The 24,611-nt window shown below is 39.7% G+C and overlaps 2 protein-coding genes across 2 annotated transcripts in view; one reads left to right on the forward strand and one right to left on the reverse strand.

The window, feature by feature from the left end:
- LOC149267098 (uncharacterized) overlaps positions 1-12,525 on the reverse strand; it is a 32,651-nt gene extending 20,126 nt beyond the window's left edge. Inside the window, exons 1-3 of the mRNA XM_089410209.1 lie at positions 12,049-12,525; positions 11,484-11,850; positions 9,499-11,058 (exon numbers count right to left, since the gene is read on the reverse strand). Coding sequence (XP_089266335.1) covers positions 9,499-11,058; positions 11,484-11,850; positions 12,049-12,525 — 2,404 coding nt within the window. The remainder of the gene's footprint in view (positions 1-9,498; positions 11,059-11,483; positions 11,851-12,048) is intronic.
- The window catches only part of LOC149267097 (uncharacterized), a 203,381-nt gene that overhangs the window by 121,672 nt on the left and 57,098 nt on the right, over positions 1-24,611 (forward strand). The window lies entirely within an intron of this gene.

Raw genomic sequence — 24,611 nt, forward strand, 5'->3', positions numbered from 1 at the left:
CAAATCCATTTTTTCACTTTTAACCCCCATTTACACATAAAACCTCCTAAAAAAGCCTTGTTTATACCCTTACCCGCTTCAAATGGCTAAAAACATGGAAAACCCACTTTTTCCCTTTTACCTAAAGTCCAAAGGGCGGGCGCATTTCCACAGAAAATTCGCGAAAACCCACTATACCAAAGTTTTCCGCCCATGCACAGATCCCCAGAATAATTATTAAAATAATCCCCGCCCCTCCCCTTACCTGTCGATCCCTTCGTCCTCCCGACGACTGTCCGATTAAAGAATTGAAGATCCAACGGCTCTCAAGGCATCGGACCCTTTCCGACGACCGTTGGTTACCCGCCCTATCCCCCTATCACATCAACCCTCCGATAGCCGTCCGATCATGCCCCCCAGATCTGACGGCCATCACTGCATCGGAGCAGATCCTCTGTCCGGGCGATATCTTCCGACGGCCGTATTATTGGCTACGTCATGCGATAGCCACGCGTCCCCTCCACGGCTCATCGGAGGTACAACTGACACTTACCGCCACCGTACCGTAAGCGGTGCGATATGAAACCGCCTCCGGTTTCCGGTTTCCCCCATTCCATTTGCATTACGTCATCACCACGTCATTTCCCCGTCACCCCACGTCACTGCCACTTATGCCGTCACGTCAACCTCCCGCTCAACCATTGGCTGACCTATCCTGCCACCTCACCATCCCCGTGGACCAATCAGAGCCCGCCACCTGGCCTGATGACGTCATGCTGACGTCATCCGACCCTGACCCCACCTATGACGTCATGCTGACGTCAGCACAAAAACGCGCCAAAATCGCCAAAATCCATATTTAGACCGAAAATTTCGCGTTTTTTGCTATTTTTGGCAAAAGCTGCACTGTTTGTTCTGCATGCAATTTACGTATAAAACTTGCACCAGCCTGCTGAGGAAATTTCGAGACCGCCAGAGCGTCCATCACTCGCGCATTAGCAAGATTAAGCCGACGAAATTCACCAGGTATTCTCCATTTTCACTCTGCAAGTCCATTTTTCCGTGAATTCCGGGTATAGCCTGTGAGCAGACCTTAAAACGCCAATTTCACCATTAAAACTCCACCGTACCAGCATTCATACCAAACCAGTGCTACCATTACACGTTTAGGAGGCCACATTGGGCAAATTTAGTGGAAATTCCTTGTTGGTTCGCGCAATCGTGAACCAGCTACCTGCAAGAAACAAATTCACCACAAAGCAAACTCTGCTCAGTTCTGCTACTGCTCTATTTTGTTCAAAAGCAGTATTTCAATTGCTGCAACCTTCCCATGCACTCTCTGTCCTCTACAATTCACATCTTTCATTGAAGAAAACCTGATTGTGTTGCTCTGCATAGCAACTCTACCCACAATCCTAGAAAATCCATGGACCCATCAGTCCCTCCTGTAATACTAAATGTTCAGCCTCTGAATGCCCCTCAAAGGAACTTGAAATGGCAAGCCTTGGCAGATATGGATTACCAAATTACAGAAGAAATGTTTATGAGCAGCAAATTCCACATTCATTTGTTGAATGAATTGAAAGCCAAGCATGAAAATGGGACAGATATATTGGGCATATGGGACTCTTTCCTCCCTATGTTTAAGCTCCCTCAGGTCAACCAGTTCCCTGAACTAATCCACCTATGTGCTGCACATTATGATGCTTCTCAGAGGGCAGTTGTTGGCCCATCTGGTTTAGTACTTTTCTATGTTACCCCTCAAGCTATCAGAGACATGCTTTGCTTCAACACTCAGAAGAAGTTGGTCCCTTTGTCACTAGTCAACCTGATACAACAAGGGGCTAAACTGACAGATGCTCAAATTATCAAACTTAATCAATTATACATTAACTCTGAGATTGTGATGTACCCTCCAATTGGTCATGTATATCTCAATGGGCTGGGCAGAGACCTCGCAGATATGATTTGTCCCATCTTGGGATATAATTCAATTGAGCATATTGATGCAACTGTGCTGGTAATGATGCTTATGTTTACTCCTGGCAAGTCACCAATCTGCTATGACTATGCCACCTACATATCAGACAAGATTCATGAGCAATTGATGAATTTGGCGAGAGAAAGGATGTTCAGATACACCTCCTACATTTACCATTTGATCTTGTACCATCAACATGAGAAATTTCATTTTTCAATCAAAAGAGTGGATGCCCAAGGCAATCCCAGATCAGTGGTCTATTGGTCCTCTGTCTTCCACATTACACCTGAGTCTCCATACACTTACTGTGAATTCATAGATCTGTTTGTCCATCCAGCTATGGCAATGCTGATGAGCTCGCCTCCTCCAAGACTCACTGATGACATGCAGAGAATTCTTCAGCTGTCCAAATCTTACAGCATTGGGGATTGGTACTTCTACCAAAACCACACCGTCATCAGGATATATGGGTGTGATTTGCCTCCATTCAGATTACCTAAGTATGTGCCTATGAGGCTATTTGCCCTAGAGTATTTTAGGCAATTTGGCAGAGTTGATGTGCTTCACTTTTCAGGAAAAGGCAAAAAGGCACAGTTAAAAGTGAAAAGCCAACTTGGCCATCTCATCTATAACGAGAGGGAGCAAGGATGGAGGGAAGCAGATAGAATGCTTGAGTTCCTTGGCCTCCAAACAAGTTTCCCATGGACACCCTATGACCCTAATCATTTTATAACAATGAGGAGGCTCAAATATAAGTTGTCTGCCTATGATCATCATAGTATCCCTCACATTGAAAAATATGCTAATCAAGACAAATGGAGGAGAGGGACCCTAGAAGAGCCCTTGTCACAAGAAGAGCTGAACAAAAGGGCACTAAGGAATCTAAAGAAGTTGGCTGACCTTGAGCTTTGTCCACAGGTATTCACACTTCCAAGCACACAAATTGGAGCAGCTGCATCCTCCTCAACTGCCCAACAGCGAACTACAAAAGCTGTTGAAAACATATCAGAGAAGGGAAAAGAAAAGGAAATGGAGAAAGAGCCACAACAGCTAGATAAAGAACAGCGGCAAGCAGAGCAGCAACAGCATCAACAACAGCAGGAAAGGCAGCATGAAGAAGGGCAACCTGACAGACAGCAGCCCTTGCAGCAGGAAAGAGTGGTGGATACCCCAACTTCCACTGAGCAACAGGCTCAAAACATAGTGCCTCCTAGGCCAGAAGTCACCACTGATGCCTCGGTCCTCCAAACTCCACAGAAGGAGGACTTAAGCAGAAAAAGGGATAGAGAAACTCCTCTCACTTCATCTATCAACCAGGGAGAGAAGAGACAAAGATTAAATGACTTTTCTGAGGATGATGCAGCAATAAGACAAGCATTGGGCATGGGCCCACCCAGCAGAGAAGCTTCAGCAAGTTCCTTCCAGCAGGAACAGGACAGGACCATGGGAGGGGAGGTCAGCTCCTCCAGCCAACAAAAAGAAGGACAAATAAGCATCAAACAACAATTTATAGACATCAAAAGGAGGAATGATCCTATCAAAGTACAGCTGTACAATCACCTGCTAAACATGGCTCCTACCAATCAGCAAAGACTTATGTCTGCTTTTGATGTAGGTGAAGGCAAAATGATTATGAGCCATTTTTTGCCCACAGCACTGCAACCCCAATCTGCCTCAGATTATCTCAGGACTAACCTGGAGGTCATGGCCAAAGACATACACCCAATGGACAAAATTGAACTGCACAAACAAACTGGTGAGATGGTGTATGCCTCCTTAGCAGATGAAACATTGGAAAATTATAAGCTAAAGAGCAGCCTCAATGCCACAGCCTCTCAACTGGAATTGGAGAAGGCATCATCCCAGGCGAAGGACAACAGAATAAGGTCCCTGGAAGACATAATCGTTGAAATTGGGCATGATCCCAAAGATATTTCAGGGATACAGGAAATCTTGAAGTTAAGGGATGCTGACATGGCTGCCATGAGGAAGAAAATCAAACTCCCAGCCACCATGCACCCTCAGACAGATGAAGTAGCCCAACAAAGGCAGGAGAAAGACACCACAGATTTGTTGATCTCCATTTATAAAGAGCTTGTTCAAGCACAAGAGAAATTAGGAGAATCAGAGGCTGCAAAGGCAGCATTGCAAGCAGCATTAAAACAAAAAGAAGAGGGTCAGACCTCTCAGCCTCCTCCTCAAATCATAAATCTTGAGGAAACTGCTCCTATCACTGCTCCTCCTCCTCAACAGACTGAACAGACAGCAACATCTACTTCAGCAGTGCCAACAACTACAGAGCAGGCCCAAAGCCTGGATATGCAAAAGCTGAAGAATGAAATCCAAATCCTGGAAGCTCAAATGACAGAGTTAAATGAGACCAAGGATAAGTTGGCCAAGGTAAATGACAGACATGATAAATCAAAGAGAGAAGTGGCAGAAAAGGGCAGGGAAATCAAAGTCCTCAAAGACAAGATCAAAGAGCTAGAGAATGAGCTCAAGTTAGATAAGGTGGTGGCTGAGCTTAAAACAGTGCTGTGGGCTAACATTGGTCAATCTATCAATGTGCAATGGCCATATATTGAGACAATCCATGAGCAATTAGAGCTCATCCCAAAGGCACAGAAGGAGGTCTACAGATCAAGAGCTTCATTGGGCAATATGCCTGAAGTGGCCACCAGAATGATCAATGTACTTAACCATAGAACAAGTTCTCAGTTGGCTACCATGGGAATTACAAACAGAACTGAGACTATCCAAATGGTCAAAAGGGTTCTCACACTGAGAAACTTAGTGCAGACATTGGAGAGGAGAACCCAGGATATGCAGACTGAGGTGAACAAGTTTTTGGAAAAGTTTCAAGTGTTAGAAAGCAGAGGACTCCCTGGCTTACTGAACAGCGCAGGGAGATTGTTCACACATGACCAGTATGCTAAAAGGGTCAATACATTTGCCACTAGCCAGATCAGTGATAAGCCCAGCACCTCAGAGGAAACAGGGCCAGCCACAGGACAGTCTCTTTACGACAGAGTCGAGAATCTGTTTTTTATAATGAATGAGATCAATCACCTGTTTGGGGTGGCTCCCAATTTCTTCAAGTACACAGAGGCAGAGGAGACAATGGATGCTATTCTCAGGCATCAACTCCCTACGCAAGAATGGTGGACAAACGCAATACAGAAGATTTTGTAAACAGGGAGTCACTTAACAATTTTGTTTCTTAAAAATATCAGTGGTCATGCAAAGCAAAGTTTAACAAAATCAGCATGCACGACGGATTAAAGCTGAGCCAACTCAGCAGATGGATCAGCCAACAAAGCAGAGATAGAAGACTACAGCTGGCAGGGCCGAGAAAATATAGCGCAGCAAGAAATAAAGGCGCATTTATCAGCATTAAAGCTAAGCGTTGCAACCGACTCAATGACCTCCAAAGGTCAAAATTATCCTCTGACAGACATAAAGGGCATTTATGCTGCATTTAAAGTTGTAATAACTTCTTCTCTACTTTCTGAACAAATTTATGAAGATATTTTCTCTCTCAGATGACTCAATGCCTGAGATATTTTGTATACGCATTCCTATAAAGCCCCCTTCGCATGAGCTTGCAAGGGTTGTTGTTGATTTCTCCTGAAGAAGTTCTTATGCTGTAATCCTTTCAGAAGTTAATAAAGAAAGCAATGGAATTTCTCGGATTTCTGAGGTGTTGGATGCGTTCTGGTGTCTGTTGATAACTGCTGGATTCCTGTGTATTTCACCATACAATAAGTCTCTGTATCTCTCTCTGTCAATTAGTTGTTTTGTTAAAATCCATATATGTTATCTGATTTCAATACTAAGCAACAAGGAAAAAGAATAACTTTCAGGATTTATTCACTGAGTACCCTGAGTTCAATCTGTGTTGTTTATGAATGTTTTCTTCAGCTGTAATCTAGATAAGTGTAATTCTTAATTGCTGCACTTTCAGAATACACCTTTCACAGTGGCCTTTGTCACAGGAATTCAAGTTTTGCTCCTGTGCAGTGTGTTCACCTTCACCTCACCAACTTAATAGAAAATTCTTAATTGCTTTCTGTTGGTTGACATACATCACCATTTAAGCTAATTTTGTTTGTCTAAAATACACAATAGGCCCTGCAATTTGAACACCACCAATCCAGCGTATCAGATCATTTCACAACTCCAGACTCCATTGCCCAATGGTATTACACTATCTAAACACTATATCATAAGACCTAAAAGAAATCCTTCAACCAAAACATAAACCAAAACCTGAGCATAATAGCTAGCCTAAAACACCATCATAACAGAGACAAATCATAAAGAGAGAGCCCTCTCTGATCACAGTTTGGCTAGAAGCTGTGATCCAAAGATTGGTTAGTGGTTACCCCGGCCGTATTCCCTTGGGAGTCATAGGGAACAACCTGGGTGTTAACAGATCCGAACGTACATCTATGAGGATGTCAGGTCCATCAGTGAACAGTGGCTCGCCGAGCCAGAGGGGTGGTGCTCCGGGCAGCATGCAGAGCAATTCACAGAGCAGTTCACTAGGGAGTCCACTGATGGACAGTTCACACGGTACCTCAGCTTCTACAGGTTCAGGTGCAGGCAGGAGGACAGCAGACAGACATTCAGGAGTTCAGGCTACTGATGGTGATGAGGAGGAGGAGTTTCATTCTCCTATGGGAGAAGCATGCTCAGGGAAGAGGAAGCCCAAGTGGCTTCAGGACACCTTGAGAGATGCCACATCTGTTGCTGAGCCGAAGAGGCCGGTCAGAGAGAGTAGACCACCTGAGAGGTTTTGTAGCTATATGGCGATGGTTACCAGCATCCTTGACTCTGAGCCTTCTAGCTATGAGGAGGCAGCTAGCCAGTAGGTCTGGAGAGAGGCCATGCAGGAGGAGTATTCTTCTATCATGAAGAATTATGTTTGGGAGGTGGTGCCGAGGCCTGAGGGCAAATCCGTGGTTACTTCCAGATGGCTTTACAAGGTAAAGCATGCTGCAGATGGCAGCATTGAGAAATTCAAAGCGAGGTTTGTGGCTAGAGGGTTCTCCCAGGTAGAGGGAGTTGATTATGAGGAGACCTTCGCTCCCGTGGCTCGATATACTTCGATCCGCTCCATTATATCGATAGCAGCAGAGATGGGTTGGAAGATCCACCAGATGGATGTGAAGACCGCATTTCTCAATGGCTTCATACAGGAGGAGGTGTACATTGAGCAGCCACAGGGCTTTGAGGTGCATGGGAAGGAGTCCCATGTGTGCAGATTGAAGAAGGCCCTTTATGGCCTGAAGCAAGCTCCCAGAGCTTGGTACTCCAGGATAGATGCATACTTGTAGGGGATGGGTTTCACAAAGAGTGAGGTAGATCCGAACCTTTACTTTATTGTGATTGGTGAGGAGCCTCTCATTCTGGTGCTGTATGTGGATGACTTGATCATTACAAGTGCAGAGAGACTCATAGAGCACTGCAAGAGAGATCTTGCGGCGGAGTTTGAGATGAAGGACGTCGGCTTGATGCATTACTTTTTGGGTTTGGAGGTGTGGCAGGAGGAGGGGCATTTCTTCCTGGGGCAGGGGAAGTATATTGTGGACATCCTTAGCAGATTCCACATGGAGGATTGTAGACCCATGTCGACACCGATGATCACCAACTGGAAGAAGCTTCATGCTTCGGATTCCAAGTTGGTGGATCCCACATTGTACAAGCAGCTGATTGGTTCCTTGATGTATTTGGTCAACACTAGACCAGACATCTGTTTTGCAGTCAACACGATGAGTCAGTTTATGTGTGAGCCTAGGAAGGTTCACTGGGTGGCTGCAAAACACATTTTGCGGTACTTGCAGGGGACAGTGGATTATGGTCTGGACTACAGGCAGGGAGATGGAGTGAGATTGGCAGGATACACTGATTCTGATTCGGTAGGTTGTGCTTCTGATATGAAGAGCACTTCAGGGTGTTGTTTTGGGTTGGGTTCAGCAGTAGTGTCATGGTTCAGCCGGAAGCAGCAGTCAGTAGCACTGAGTTTAGCAGAAGCAGAGTATATGACAGCCAGTCTAGCTAGTTGTGAGGCCATTTGGCTTCGCAAGATGTTGTTTGGCTTATTTGGTCATCCGTTGAGACCTTCAGTGATTTACTGTGATAATAAGAGTTGCATTAAACTCACGGAGAATCCAGTATTTCATGACAGGTCAAAGCATATCGGGATCAAATATCATTTCATCAGAGACTATGTTCAGAAGGGAGCTGTGAAGCTTGAGTATATTTCCACTGATGAGCAGGTTGCAGATATTCTTACCAAAGCCTTACCACGGGGCAAGCATGTCTACTTCAGAGACAAGATGGGTGTGGTGAGGAACACCTTCCTCGGTAAGAGAGAGTGTTGAAATTTGGTACCGGAGGACAGGTGGTTCCCTAAGGCTTTGATCTTTGGCCTAGGGAAAAGTGTCCAAAAGAATTTAATTTTTCTCCTAAAGTAACTTTATAATTTTTTATAAAGTTAAATCTAATTTGAAAGTGACTTTAGGTGATAAAGTTACTAAGTCTAATTTTAAAGTGACTTTTATAAAGTCAATGAAAAATTAGAAAGGAAAAGTGACTTTGGAAATAAATGACTAAGTGGGTCTTTATTAAAGTGGGGTGAATTAAAAAATAGAAAGTGAGATTTAAATGAGCATTTAATCTCAGCCATTGATCTAAATCTATTTCAGCCATTGGATTTAGGGATCACCCAAAAGTCATTTAGGGTTGGGTTAAGGGAGGAAAAGGAGGAAAAGATCATTCATTCTTTCATGAGCAGATTGGGAGAAGGAGAGCAAGAGAGCAAAGGAGATTTCTGGACAAGGAGGAGAAAGAGGAAGCAGTTTGGCACACATACCAAGGTAGCACTTCAGCAAATCCGTACAGCTCAAAGAACAAGCAGAAAAAGGCAGTTTTTGTGAGCAAAACAGTGGAAAAATTGATTTTCAGCACGAATATCGAGGAGGCGACTTTCTGCACGTTTTTCGAGGACTGTCCGTACAAGTCCGTACGGCCCTCCGTATGGCCCTCACGTTCCGTACGTCCGTATAGTCCGTACATCTGTACGGTTCGTACAGCACGTTCAGCCATTTTCCAAATTGTCTGTTAGCTGAAAAACAGATAAGTTTGCTTGCTGGAAAAATTTCTGTTTTGCTGATTTTTGCTGAAAATTTTTCTCTCTGTAAAAAGGCATTTTCCAGAAATAAAGAAGAGCTCTCAAACTGGTTTTCCCCAAGGTTTGTAGGGGGTTTTTCTAGGGTCAAGTTGACCAAAAATATCAGTGTTTTAATGTGTTTTAATGGCTGTTTTTTATTGCTGATTTTTAATTCTGCAATTTCCAGCATTCTGAAAAATTTCCAGAATTTGTGTTTTCAGCAATATTTATTTTTTTCAGTCTGTTAAATGTATGGTTATGGGAATTGGCATTTAACTACATGGGAGAAATAAGGAGAAACTGAAAACCGGGGTGGGAAAACAGAAAATTTTACAATTTGCAAGGTCTAGTTTGATTGCCATACCTTGTTCCTTGCGTTGCTGACTTGAAAGAATTGCCTCTTGGACAAGTGTGAAATTGTCCACTAAATGTCTTCCGTGGATGAAGCCTCCTTGGTTCTCCGGGATGACTTTAGGAAGAATATGCCTCAGCCTATTAGCAATAACTTTTGTGATCAGTTTGTAGCCAATGTTGCACAGCGATATAGGGCGAAACCTGTTGAAGGAGTTGGCTCCCTTTTCTTTGGGGATGAGTGCTAGAAAGGAAGAGTTGGTGCTTCCTCCTAGTTTCTGACAAGCCTGCGATTTTAGGACCATTTTATATAGGTCTTTCCCCACTATGTGCCAGCAGGATTGGAGGAAATAGGCGGAAAAGCCATCAGGGCCAGGGGATTTGTCAGGGTTCATGGCATAGAGGGCTCTTTTGACTTCATCCATAGTGACTTTACTTTCTAAGTGCTGGTTCATATCAACAGATATTGAGGAGGGGATCTCGTCCAACAAACTAAAGTTCTGATTCGTATTGTTGTCTTTACTATACAACCCTTTGAAATGGAGATGAGCTGCCTGTTTGATACTAGCAAAATCCTTATGGGTAATATTCGCTTCCTTAATTTCTTTGATGGAATTGAAACCTTTCCTAGCTTCCGCATGCTTATGAAAGAATGATGTATTTTTGTCGCCTGCCTTTAGCCAGAGGCATCGCGATTTGATCCTCCACGTTTCTTCTTCAGTCAGACAAGCTTTATGGTAGCATTGCTGAAGGTGAGCCTCCTTGTCTAAAGTCTCTCTGGTTATATGCTCCTCTTCTGCGTTCAGCTGAAATGCTTCAAGCTGGCTTTGGATATTTTTCCTATCAGCTGCTGGATTTGCAATAGTTTTGGCCCAGCTCTTCAGGGCTGTTTTCAACCTCCTGAGTTTTTCTTCCCAAATATAAAAGGGGGATCCAGTGACTGGCTGAGACCAGCTTTCTTTCACAATCTGCAAGAAGTTTGGTTCCTTGATCCATAATGGGCTAAACTTGAAGGGAATGGGACCTAGATCAACGTGATCTCGGAGGGTGAGCTTGATTGGCTTGTGATCAGAGATGCTACAAGGAAGAATATGCATGGTGGCATCTAGACCAAGCAGAAGATAAGAGCTATGCACCAAGAATCTATCCAGCCTTGCTGCAATATGGCCTGGACCTATTCTTTTATTGGACCAAGTGTACATACCTGAGACGGGCTTGATATCTAGCAGATCCCAGTCTTGGAGGAGATCCTCGACCCATTCCCTTGCTGGATCTCGTAAAATGGAGCCCCCTCTCTTTTCGGAAGAATGCAAAGTGATGTTCAGGTCGCCTGCTATGATGATATTTTCTAAAGTAATCAGATCTGCTTGCTGCCTTAAGGAGTCCCAGCAGCTCTTTTTTTCTCCAGCATTTACCGGAACATAAACATTGAAAAGGCAGAGGAATTCTTTTGTAATAACATGTTGCATCTTTAACATCGCCCAGTGGGTGTTTGATGCCTCTGCCACTAGCGAAAATCTATTTTCATTCCAAAGAGTGCCCAACCCTCCAGAGGCTCCTCGGGCTGAGACAGCTGAAGCATTACAGTTTTTCCATAGTTTTTTACTTACCTGGAGAAAATCAGCTTCCTCCATCTTAGTCTCCTGGAGAAGGAGTATGTCCGGGGCCTCTATTCTTATTAAGTTTCGAATCGCTTCTTCTTTTATTTTGCTGCCCATACCCCTACAGTTCCAGGAGATGATCTTCATTATTTACCTTTGTTTGGATGGGCTCCCTTGGAGCCTTGATGCTGGTTTCTTACCATCTTCGGCTTTTTTGCTAACAGCTTCTCCAATGTTGGTTGGCTGCCCTGGAGTTTATCTTTGTACGTTTCATGCTCTCTTTTCTCCCGATCCGTTTTACGTCCTCTTGTAGATCTCCTTACCGAGGATTGGGATTCTCCTATTTCCCCTTCCTCCTCTGATTCTTGATCCTCCTCCTCGACTACTTCAGGGGTACCTTTTGAGCTTTTTGCAGCTCCCTTGTCCTTATCGCTAGGTGGTTGGGAATCTTTGACTGGGGATTCTGGCTTCTGAGCTACTACTTCATGAGAGTCCTCTGGTTGGGAGCTGAGAGGGCCGAATCTGTTCTCAAGATTGAACGAGGGCTGGGGCTGCTGGATCTGTTGGACAGGGTCCTTCGGTAGGTCTTTGCCTATAGCTCCTCCCGGCTTCTGATTCTTGGGTGCCATTTTGGATTGTTTTAACTGATTCCAATCGGCCTCCTTCCCTTGAGCTGCTTCGTTAGCCATTGGGCAGTTTCTGGCGAAGTGTCCATAGACCTGGCACTTCCGGCATTTGAAAGGCAACTGTTCATAGTCTAGCTTCTGCACATGTGTCCAATTTCCTACTTTGAGTTTGATGGGCTCCGGGAGCCCCTCCTTCAGGTCGACCTCTACGCAGATCCTTGCGCAGTCGTATTGATCCTTGCTATTCGCTCGGTCTATGAATTTCCCCAGGGCATTTCCAATATGCATCAAGGAGTCCCAGTTCCAGCAATGAACCGGTAGATTGGGGAGCCTTACCCAAACTGGGACAGCTTTGGGCACATCTATTGCTGGGTCAAAGTCGGGAGTCCATTTGTTCAGATACAGACCCTGGGGGCCCATAAAGTAAGGGCCATTTCGAAAGATCAGCTCTTTATCTTCTTTGGAGGTAAATTCAAAGAGGAAGAATCCTCGGCCCAGGAAATAAGAAGTCACACTTTCGTTGATCAGCGGCGACCAGTTTCTTTTAACCCAACTCTCTGTCGACTTGGGAGAAGGCCATAAACCAGTAAATTGGCCTATGAGGGCCCTCTCAGACAGGGACAGAGCAACCTGGATCGGGGTTTCTGGAGGTAAAGAAATCTCGGGGATATCGTTGAGTTTCTTGACGAATCTCGCTGCTTCTGCATTTTTCTTCTTGGGCAACCCTTCTAGAAGGCGACTGAACGCTTCAGCTGGGGAGCTTGCCGACGGAGGAGAGGGGGAAGGGGCCTGGGGGGTACCCAGCACCTCCATGGGCCCAAGATCTGATTGGCAGATCAAGGCTCCATGACCTGGGACCACGCTTGGGCGGATCCGCAGAGCTCAACCGCAAAGGAAGCGCGCAGGGGACAAACGGACGAGGACCAACGATCTGGTCAACAGATCCGAGGTCGATCTGGAATGCACTGGGGGTGGAGGCCGAAGGCCGAGCTGAGGCGGCAGCGCTCAGAGCTAGTCCTGGTAAATTAATATTTACTGGAAGCTTTATTTCAAATTACAATTGTAATTCATATTAGAAATAGAAAAAATTTTAACAAAAAAAGAATGTCACATGAAAAAATAAATTGTTTTTAATGAAAAATAAGTCGCATACAATATGAATGTCACATGAAATATTGAATTGTTTTTAATGCATGTACTTTTCTCTATAACAAAATGGATCCTAATGTTCTTTCAAGAACAAATGCTCACAAATAATTACTTCATTTTATCCATTATCACACTTAATCCATTATACCTAGTGACGACAATGATTCTATTCAAATTGCTTTGAACTCTCTAAATATAATGTATAATAGAAACCTCCATGACAACGACCATGACTACAACCCCCTCCCTTGCCTCATCCACCATCAGAGACAATGAACTTGGAGTTATGACCACGATAGCAACCCCTCCCTTGTCTTGTGTCCACCATTAGAGGCATTGAACTAGGAATTAAGAGTACTCATGTTTTCTTTACTCTAATTAATCTCCAAGGAATCAAAAATTGATCAATATATCAAGGACTCCATAAGGAATAGATATATCATAAGAGAATCTCAATAGGCTTTGCCAAAAGAGTGTGAAATAACAATTATCTCTGTTTTATGAAATAACTTGAGTGCGTGGAATGAATGGTGGGAAACACTTACCAAGGAAAGGAATATTTTTGGTCCGTCCTTATTTCTATTATTATTTTTGCTTCTTAGAATGGAGAGAAGTGTTTAAAAAAATTCAAAAAATTATTTTAAATTTAAAAAAAAAAAAAAAATATTTGCTTAAGTTTAGTTTTTTTTTAATATATATTCGTTTAATTTTTTTTTTATTTTCTAAAAAAATATATTTAGTTTCTGGTTTTTTTTATAACAAAAATTATATTTTCTTTTTATAAAAATGGATTTTAAACATCCATTCATGCTAAATTTGTGATTTTATGATATAAGTTTAAATTATATATTAAAAATTAACTTAATGCCATGCGTTGTGTTGATGAGATGGGTATTATACATCTATTCCTTGCTAAGTTATAGAATGTGCTTGGGTTTTCTTAATGCAATAAAATTAATTCTTCTCTTCATTATATCTTTAGATGTTCAACTTGCACCTAATAAAACAATAAAGTTAAAATAGGTTTGCCTTTGTCCTTTGTAGATTTCTTTCCCCATTAATCCTTGTCTTAACAGATTAATTGTCTTATGGTGGCCTTGAGTGGCCACTCCCATTAGTTGCATGATTTTTAGTTTTATGTTAGTGACATTTCTTAGGATTGATAACATGTTATTTAATTTATGAAAATGTGTTATTTTCCATATTATTGTTAAATATTAATATTAAATATGTTGGTTTTGAACATGGTTTAGCAAAAAGTTCCCAAAAGGTTTATAGATTGTAATTTATAATGTAATGCTTCACTGCTTGATGAAATTGTTTTGGATATTTTTTTTAAAGATTCATTGATTGATGAAATTTTTATCGATGTTTTTTTAGTATATTAACTTGTATGTGATAAAGTCAAAATTTGAACCTCTTTTTTAGATTTTCATTGGTTAATTTCCCTTATGGCTATCAAGTTCACCATTTAGTCCCAGGTTAAGGAAATATAGGAGTCATCAAGTGGCATTGTCCAATAACTTAAATATTGGAACATGTTTTTTTTAGTCACATTATACTTCCTTTCTGTGTAAATTCTCCTGAAAATAGTCTCATGGAACATGAGGGACCTCAATAGCAAAGGAAAACAAATACTCCTAAAAGAAAACGGTATGCAAAGCACCCATCAATAATGTTGATATAAGAAATAAAAATATTAAGTGAGGTTCTACCTCATATAATTAGAAAATGGGGGAGGAATTTCCAAGTAGTAGTGATTGATGATTAGATATACTTGGGTGGAATGGCTATTATTTGGAATGTTCAGGACATCAAGGTTACCAATATGTTTACCTCTTTTCACATTATGACAATATAATTTTAGTTAATTGACATCGAGGACTACTACCATGTATCCAATGTCTATGACTCCAATATCACAAATGGAAAACCTCTATTTCTCAATTCTATTTCCAGCACAAGTAATTTATACTCCCCATCTCCGTGGATTATTGGGAGTGACTTCAATATTATCAAGTGTCTCGAGGAACAGAAAGGATGAATCACAATGTTTACCAAGAGATTTTGTAAGATATACCATCAAGGCCCTAAAGTAGTATCCATTAAAGTTCTCAAGCAATGAGTCTCCAACCCACACATGTGGATCAATGACATGTAATACATGTGTGTGTGGTGACTAACTTAATACACTATTCTAATAACTCCACAAACTTAAGTATTTCACTCCGTCACATGATTGACTGTAGTGTGACATAAGTAAACCAAGAGTAGACATGAAACCCTTAGGCAAGAAAAATTCCCTAGATACTCAATTAGGTGCTTAAATGATGAAGTGAAAATGAAAGGGGAAAAGAGGACTTCATGATTTAAACATCACAAACATGTGATCAAGTGTGACTAGGAGTGTATATATTCATATGTTTTCCAAAGAGGGTGTGAATACATGAGTTACCATTCATTGGGCCTTATTTTTCTTTCTTTTGATTTTTCTTATATATAGGACTTAGGGAAAAAGGTTTTCATGAGTTTTGAACATCACATAGATATAATATTTACATAAATTTTCACTTTAACCTTAGAGTTTAGACTTAGATAAATCATTATAGTGTATATTTAATGATTTTGGCTTTCACTTTATGATTTTATTTCATCACAAATGATAAAAAGGGGAAATATTTTTCCACAAATCTATGAATTCTTAATCATAAAGGTGTCATGCTACGAAAAAAAATTAATGATGTTATTCCCTATGAAAATGATGGGTATTCTTGAGAAACGCTTATGATTGTGGATGTCTCCTCCTTGGTTGAGAGGGAGTGAGCATTGACACCATATTATCCATTTGTCATGTACTATGGCTGAGACTAATAGTCGTAAGCCTACTAAAGACACCAATAGGGAGGATGGTGGATTAGATAAACATATGGGACCAATATTTTTTGAGAATTTATGCTTTGAGTAGAACTAAACGCCATAAGTCAAGTAAATTAATCCAAGATAAGAATAGTCATGAGGATTGACTTTTCCTGGTGTCAAATATTATGACAGTGGATTAGGAAATGATCATGTGAGGACATGCCTGATGAACATCCTTGTGCTGTAAGTGCCTAAAGAGGCAGTGGTGTCCAAATTTATGCCTCTCACATTGTGCTATGATCTAATGGAGATATATAACTTCTTAGTCAAGGCCTTTCTATTTTGACAATGTTGGCTATGATGATTTAAATCATTGTTGATGCTTATCAATCTAGATCCCTTCTTATATGAATATTTCAACTTGATAGTACTTTTTTGTCTCATTATGAGTATCTCCCTAGTTTAGAGGGAGTGTCATCATCTTCATTATCATCATCATCACCACCATCAATCTCATCAATGCATTATCATCATAATCACCATTCATGTCATCATCATCATCATTATGGACATTGTTGTCAGTTATTCATAATTATAGGTGTCGTAAGAAATATCATCAACCCAAAAAATATTACAAGTGCTCAAAAAGGGTTGTTAGGACACATGATATATGCAAGAGAAATGACAACTTTATTTTTTAGAGATGATCGATGATCATCATCACCACTACCATTATCATCACCATTATAATTTTCATCATCCCCATCATCATAATTAATGTAATTTCTATCATCATTGTTGTCAACTTCGTCATGAACATCATAATCATCACTCATGCCATTATTGTTGTTGATGATGACCAAGATGAAAATAATGATAATGATGATCAAATGATGATGACTTGGAAGATGACTCTAAAGATATTGATTATGATTATGACCATGACAACATTTAAAAATTGGGAAAATTGTCCAAGGTCATTAGCATCGCCATCATCATTTTCATTATAACCCCCATCATCTTTATCATTATTTTGATTATCATAATAATCACAATTCATGTCATCGTCATAATTATTGGCATTGTCATTAGTTCTTCATAATTGTTAATGTCATAAGAAATATCATCAATGCAAAAATTATATGTGTGTTGGAAAATGGATGCAAAAGTAAAAAAAAATGGGGGCAACAATAGATGTAAAATTGGATGAAGAGTGACACAACATAAGTAGATGCAAAACAAGACAGAAAATTTGACACAAAAGTAGATGAAAAAGTAGATGCAATAGTTGATGCAAACTTGGACACAAAATAGGGTGCAAACATGGATGAAAAAGTGGAAGAAAACATGGGTGTAATAGTAGGCATAAAACTTAGCATGAATTGTTGTGAAATAAATGTGGATACAACAATGGACAAAAAAAAAAGACACAAACTTGGATGCGAAAAGGAGGCAAAAATGGATTAAAAAATGGATGTAAACATGGATCAAACATGGGTGTAATAGTGGACACAAAATTAGATTCAAAATTGGACACATCAGAAGTGGATGTAAAAGTAGATGCAAAATGGGATGCAAAAAACAGAAAAATTATTTGATGCAAACTTGGACACAAAAGAGGATGCAAATGTGGATCCAAAATTGGAAGAAAATGTGGGTTTCAATGATAGGCACAAGATATGGCACAACAAAAGTGGATGTAATAAAAAACACAAAAAAATATGCAAACTTGGATGCAAGACAAGATGCAATAAGGGATGAAAAAGTGGATGCAAACATGGGTGCAACAACAGAAACAAAATTGGATGAAAAATATGGATGCAATGGAAGTAGATGCAAAAGATGATACAAAATGAGATGCAAAACCCAACACAAAAGTGGATGCAAAAATAGATGCAATATTTTGATGCAAAAGTGGATGCGAATATGGATGCAAAATTGGAAGCAAACATGGGTACAACAGTAAGTACAAAACATGGTACAAATAGTGTCACAAAAAAAGTAGATGTAATGATAGATGCAAAAAAAGAAGCAAATGAAGATGAAAAATAAGATGTAAAAGTGGATGTAAACATGGGTGCAAAAATGGATGAAAAATATGATGCAAAAGTTGATGCAACAAAATTAGATGCAAAAGTAGATGAAATATGAGACACAAAACTTGATGCAATTCTTGATGCAAAGGGGATGCAAAAAATGATGTAAAAATGGATGCAAAAAGTAATTTAAAAAATGATGAAAAAGAGGATGCAAGAGATGATGAAAAAGTTGATGCAAGTGTAGGTGCAAAAAGTGGATGCAATAAATGATACAAAAGTTGGTGAAACAAAATTAGGTGCCAAACTTGATGCAAAACATGGTGCAAAGGATGGCACAAAACTTGGCATAAAACTTGGCGTAAAACATGGTGTAAAACCTGATGCAAAACCTATTGCAATACTTGGTGCTAAACTTGTTATAAGACTTGGTGAAAAACACGGTGCAAAATTTGCATCAATTTTTGCACCATATTTTATAAATGGACACAAAGAGCACCAAAAATGGGTTCTAGATGCAAAAAAGGACGAAAAAAGGGATGCTAATCACAGGGTTTTGTTGTAGTGTTCTTGTGGCTTCCAATGACCACTTCCACTTATGCTTTGGCTTCATGATGGACTCTTCCGATAGCTCTTCTTTGACTACTCGTGTTCTTGACTTCCAATGGCTTCCAATGTCTTTTCAATGGCTTCCCTGATTGTTTTTCTCCTTGGCTTATTGCTCCTGTTTCTTCACGGATCTGCTCTACTTCTCCTTGGCTTCATATCATCATTTAGTATCCAAGAATATTTCCATATTAACATCAATGACAATCTAGATCAACAATCTCCCCCTTTGTCATTGATGGCAATATTCTTCTTCTCTCCCCCTTTGACATCAATGGCAAAGGAGTGCTCAGGGACTCCCCCTGTCGAACTGCTCCCCCTATCAAACTGCTTCTGTTCTTTATGAATAGTAGATCTTCATGGGTATGTTACTCCCCCTATCACAGTGCTCTTTTCTTTACTCAAGATAGAAGGATTGATTCCTTATCATCAACTAGCACATTATCCCTTCTTCATGTCTAAAAAAAAAACTACTTTATCATGGCTTCAACAATGCTTAAAGATGCTCCACTTCAATGCTTCCAAACCTAAGTTGCACGAAACAGGGAAACAGGTACGAGTTTTCGAAGCGAGCATGGGTACAAAATGTGACCCCCCAAATTTCGGAAACGGGGAAACACTATCTATATATATATATATATATATATATATATATAATCATAATGTAATAAATTAGAATGTATCATATATGCTTTATGATTGCACATATTTCTTAAATGTCCTGATACATATACATATACATACATATATACATACATACATACATATATATATATATATGTATGTATGTATGTATATATGTATGTATATGTATATGTATCAGGACATTTAAGAAATATGTGCAATCATAAAGCATATATGATACATTCTAATTTATTAAATTATGATTAAATTGTCAATTGTTAATGCATAAACTATAAGTCTCTAAATTTACATCACATTTAATCATGAATGATCACATAATGAAAATAGAAATATCCAAAATCAGCCACGAGAAATTTATAATTTCTTGTCTCGTGCTTGATTGGGAGTCTCCTCCTACATAGTCGAACAACCTTAGTGCTCTTGATTAAATACAAGTTTCATACCCTAGTATATGTATGTATATGTATATGTATATGTATTAGGACATTTAAGAAATATGTGCAATCATAAAGCATATATGATACATTCTAATTTATTACATTATGATTAAATTGTCAATTGTTAATGCATAAACTATAAGTCTCTAAATTTACATCACATTTACTCATGAATGATCACATAATGAAAATAGAAATATCCAAAATCAGCCATGAGAAATTTCTAATTTCTTGTCTCGTGCTTGATTGGGAGTCTCCTCCTACATAGTCGAACAACCTTAGTGCTCTTGATTAAATACAAGTTTCATACCCTAGTACCCTACATGCTCTTGATTATTGGGAGTCTCCCATGCATAGAGGGCTTGGTTCTCTTGATTAAACACAAGTTCCATACCCTAATACAAGAAAAAATCCAATGGAAACATTGCAATCCCCCCAATCCTGAAATCCTGAAAAACAGATGAGTCTGCTGGATTTTGAGCGAGATCTAAAATTCTACTTTCTCCATATGAAATCCAATGAAGGTAAAACCACTCTCAAACATCCTGAGTCATTTTATAACCTGAGAGACATCTAGAACCATCTAGAGGATATTTGAGTTTCCCAATGAAAAATTAGAAGCGAAAAAATAAAAAAAAATATATAAGAAAAAGTCAAGTTACAAGAGGAAACGTCGTCGTACGGCCTAGAAATGCGTTTACGGTCGTACTAGCCACGTTTCCTCCTCGAGAAACGAGCCAGTACGGCTGGAAACGAGTTTCTGGGCTGTACCGTACGGGTTTCCCTATTTCCATTTCGTTTCCGTATGGAAACGAACCCTCTACCCACGTTTCCTGCAACTTAGTGAATCCAAACAGATTGCAAATAGCCACACATCAAATGTTCAAGTCCAAGTTTTTATGCTTCAATCCATATTATGTTGTCTCCACAGTCAGAATTAAGAGGCCTTCATAGTCCGAATCAAGAGAAAATGCCTCTCAAATTGTATTTCTTGCTATCTCTCTTCATATCTGAGTTCCTTTGTGTCTTTGTGCTTCTCCTTAAGTCACTGCCATCCAACATTTCAACATCATTGCATTTGGATGAAATAGCGAGAGGTTGTGCCTCACTGTTGCTATTTTTCTAAGTGACCAGTATCAACTTGAGTTACATTTGACTGCACAACATTCTCCTTGCTACAATCCTTTTGATGGACCCCCCCCCCCCCCCCTCTCTTTTTTGTGTTCTTGCAAGTTATCTCCACTAGCAGATTTTGATATCCAATCTGTGACTATCTTTTAAATTCTTTCTATTGATTGACAACTACTTCAAGATCCATTCCCAGATGTATCTGTTTGTTTGAATGTTGCTTCTATTTGTTTCCATAATTTACCTGTTCTTAAATCATATCCCTGAGTCAAGACATTCAACTTCTGTAATAGTAGCAACATAGTTCTTTTCCTTATTAGCATTAGATGGCCTTCTCTGCTACTCCAATTTTTGCTTAGTGGTCAAGTGAAAAACATCTTCAACAACAGTCCGTTGGATAGTTAAGAGATCATGTTCTTTCAAAGGAGTGTTCCTGAGAAAATGATCCATCAAAGAATTATTGTCAATATAGCTCATCAAGCATTACATAAGGCCCATTCATAGATGGCTTCTGCAAGAATGCTTAATCATCATAAGCTCCCCCTAACTGTATGCATGATCTTCCTTTTGGCAGAGTCTCCCCATCAAATGCTTAAATTGTCGAAGATCAGGTCAACAACATGTGCTATTGGCTCGAGAGTTCAAGGGACTTTCGAATTGTATTTTCTTCCTTCTCCATACTTGTGTAACTTTCTTATCTGGCATAGTTCTAGCTTGAGTAGGTGCCCAAGTCAGGTTACCATTACGTGCCATATGACCAATGTTATGACACTTGAAGCATTCTATGTTGTTCATGAATAAGAATTCATGAATTCTTCTTGCAAAATTGTTCCTCGGAGATTGTTGGGGACCATAATATCTATCTTTGTGATATGCCCTACAATCTTTTGCCATGTGTCCAAAGTTTGTAGAAGTATAACAATAACCAAGAAATAAACTTTGGTACATGGGAGATGGAGATTTCCTTGATGTACTTCTGAAGTCTTTCTGCCTTGAGATCCTTTGATGATAACCATTGCTTCTCGCATCCTTGACATCATCTACATTTCTTCTTGGAGCAGGATTTCTTCCATTGTTTCCTTGACTATTCTCCTCGGCTTTTCTGGAACTGGGAGCATCAACATTTCTTTCTGGCTTCCTCACATCCTTTTTGTTTAAAGCATTATCCTTCTTGCTTGAGGATTCTCCTTCATAACCAAGACCCGATTTATCAAATGGGAATCTTTGATGGCTAAGCTTGTCATCCAAGGCTTAAGAACTCTTCAAGATTTTGTTCATCCCTTTTACCTTTTTCTTGAGGGAGACAATCTCTTCTTCCAATATTTCACAATCATTATTCTTCTTAGCAAGTTGTTTCTCAGTTTCTTCCTTGATACGAGCAACTTCATTTGCTTCTATTTTAAGGGAGACGATATCTAACTTCATTTTGAATATTTCTTCATTTTCTTTTGCTAGAATTCTCTCCATTTCTTCCTTGATTCTTGTAGCTCTACATGTTTCAGCCTTGAGAAGGTTGACATCATATTTTAGTTTGAATATTTCTCCATCCTTTGCTTTTAGTTGACATATCATGGTGTTTCTCTCCTTTTCTGCTTCATCAACTTGTCCTTCTATGATTACTAATGCTTCCATTGTCTTCTCAACTCCTTGTGCTAACTTTCTTGCTTCTTGTAGTTGAGATTTGAGAGAGGAGACTTCTACCTTGTACTAACCAATCTCTTCTTCAAGTTTGTTCAAGCTCTTGTGCCTTTGTTCAAACTAACTTGACAAGATATCTTCTCGTTTCTTTGCTTTATCCAATTGATTTGTCATGGACATGACTTCTTCATGATGCTTTCTTTTGCTTTGATGAAATTCCTTCTTAAGCTTGGCGAGCTCTTCATCTCTTTCTTGTACTTGAAGCTTGACAAGGTCAACTTCCTTCCTTGTTTGGTCTTGGTCACCAGCTAGTGCTTTCTTATTAAGTTCCTCGTTTTACTTTTTCAAATTGATAATCTCTTCCATGGCAACCATAAGTTTAGTGAGGAGATCTTCTACAAAATCTTTTTCATTCTCTTCATCTTCTAGGTCTTCTTTAGCCTTGATGTCATCATTCCCATTTTTAGCTTCTATGATGGGTTTTGGATTTCCTTCTTGGTTTCCATCTTCTTGACTAGTGGTCATGGTCAATGCTCCTTTTGAGTGAAGGTCATGAAGTTTTTCCCATATACCCTTCACTGACGAACATTTTCCTAAATTGTTCTTTATAGAATCAGGTAGCCCATTCAAGATTTCCTTCATCGCTTTCGCATTTTACTCCTTGGATTCTCTATTCATCATGTTATCAATAATTACTGATTCCCATACTTCAATGCCTTGAGTCTTTAAGAAATTCCTCATTCTTGCTTCCCATATCAAAGTTTCCATTGAACCATGGAGCTGTCACAAATTGATTGACTTCAATTTCGATCGTTGAGGGAGACACATCTTTAATAGGATTGGAGACTTTCTTCCTTGGCTTTGTCATTTGTGTTCTAATGATAAAACTTCAAGCTATTAGGCTTTGAGTGAAGGTACTGGCTCTGATACCAATTGTTGGAAATACTGGGGGGGGTGAATCAATATTCCTTTTCAATTGTTATTTTTACCAGTTAAATCATTTATATTTAGAACACAAAATGAACAATAGGAATAAATGCTTTTAATAATATAATATTTATAATAAATTAGATACGATATATATATATAAGGCTCCAATCTATTTCCAAACACCAACTTGGACTTTTTGTGAGGCTCCAACCTCCAGGGCACCAACCTTGGATTTAGGAGCACCAACTCCAAGGACACCAATCCTTCCAATTCTGAGGCACCAACCCCAAGGGATCCGACCCTATAGTTTTTCTTTGTCAAGAGATGTCTTGATTGTATTACACTGCTCTCAAAATCTTCTTCACTGTGTTCTATCAATCTATAGCTTCATTGCTACATCAATGAAAACCCGTCTTCATATGAAGGAGTCTTCACAATTCTTCATATTTCCCAACAAAGTCTGCAAATTTTACCTCATGATGATTTCAACAAGGCATCATCATCTTCAAGATCTACTGATACTTATCAACAAGATATCTACGTTAGGCCTCAATGTATTTTCAAAACAACTCTGTTTCGACCCTCTGTTCTTATTTTCATAGTAACTTCTTCAGTAGTGAGGCTTCAGGAGTAACTGCTTCAAGAATAACTTCTTCAGAGGATTTACTGTCACAGTTTCATATTGTGCATTCAATTAAAAAACAACCCTGCCCTGTTCATACTCAGATAATCTTCCTCAATGTCTTTTCAAAACAACTCTGTTTCGACCCTCTGTTCTTATTATCACAGTAACTACTTCAGGAGTGAGGCTTCAGGAGTAACTGCTTCAAGAATGACTTCTTCAGAGGAGTGACTGTCATAGTTTCATATTATGCGTTCATTTAAAAAACAACCTTGCCCTGTTCATACTCAGACAATCTTCTTAGATCTACAGAGTATTCTTTTGAACTGTTATCTGAAATCACTTTGAAACACAGGTCTGATCATTTCAATAAATAACCCAGTGAACTGACTGTTCGACCTTCGGCTTCCTTCTTCTTTCGTTGGAGCTTTCGGCTTCTTTCTTCGCTCGCTCGACCTTTCGGCTTCCTTCTTCACTCGCTCGACCTTTGGCTTCCACTTCTTCTTCCTCTGGACCTTTCGGCTTCCTTCTTTGCTCGCTTGACCTTCAACTTCCTCTGTCTCTTCGAGTTCACCAATACTCAAAAGATACATTCATTTGGAATAGAAGTCGACTTATGATGTCACATATTAAAATTATATCAGAGAGGCCCTTTTTTAATATTCATCCAATAAAATTATTATTTATGAAGGATTTCATAGGAGAGACCGTACCCAATGAGGTCCCACAACCACGTCATCAATCGCAATCGCAACTTTCATAGGTCCACAATCACAACTCTTAACATCACCGATGTAACATGGTCGATATTCATATTGTTGATGAAATGGACGCGATATACTATTAAAA

The sequence above is a fragment of the Pinus tabuliformis genome, chromosome 6 (genome assembly GCF_031772625.1).
Source record: "Pinus tabuliformis cultivar Carrire ecotype Pingquan chromosome 6, CPIR1, whole genome shotgun sequence".
Lineage (NCBI taxonomy): Eukaryota > Viridiplantae > Streptophyta > Pinopsida > Pinales > Pinaceae > Pinus > Pinus tabuliformis.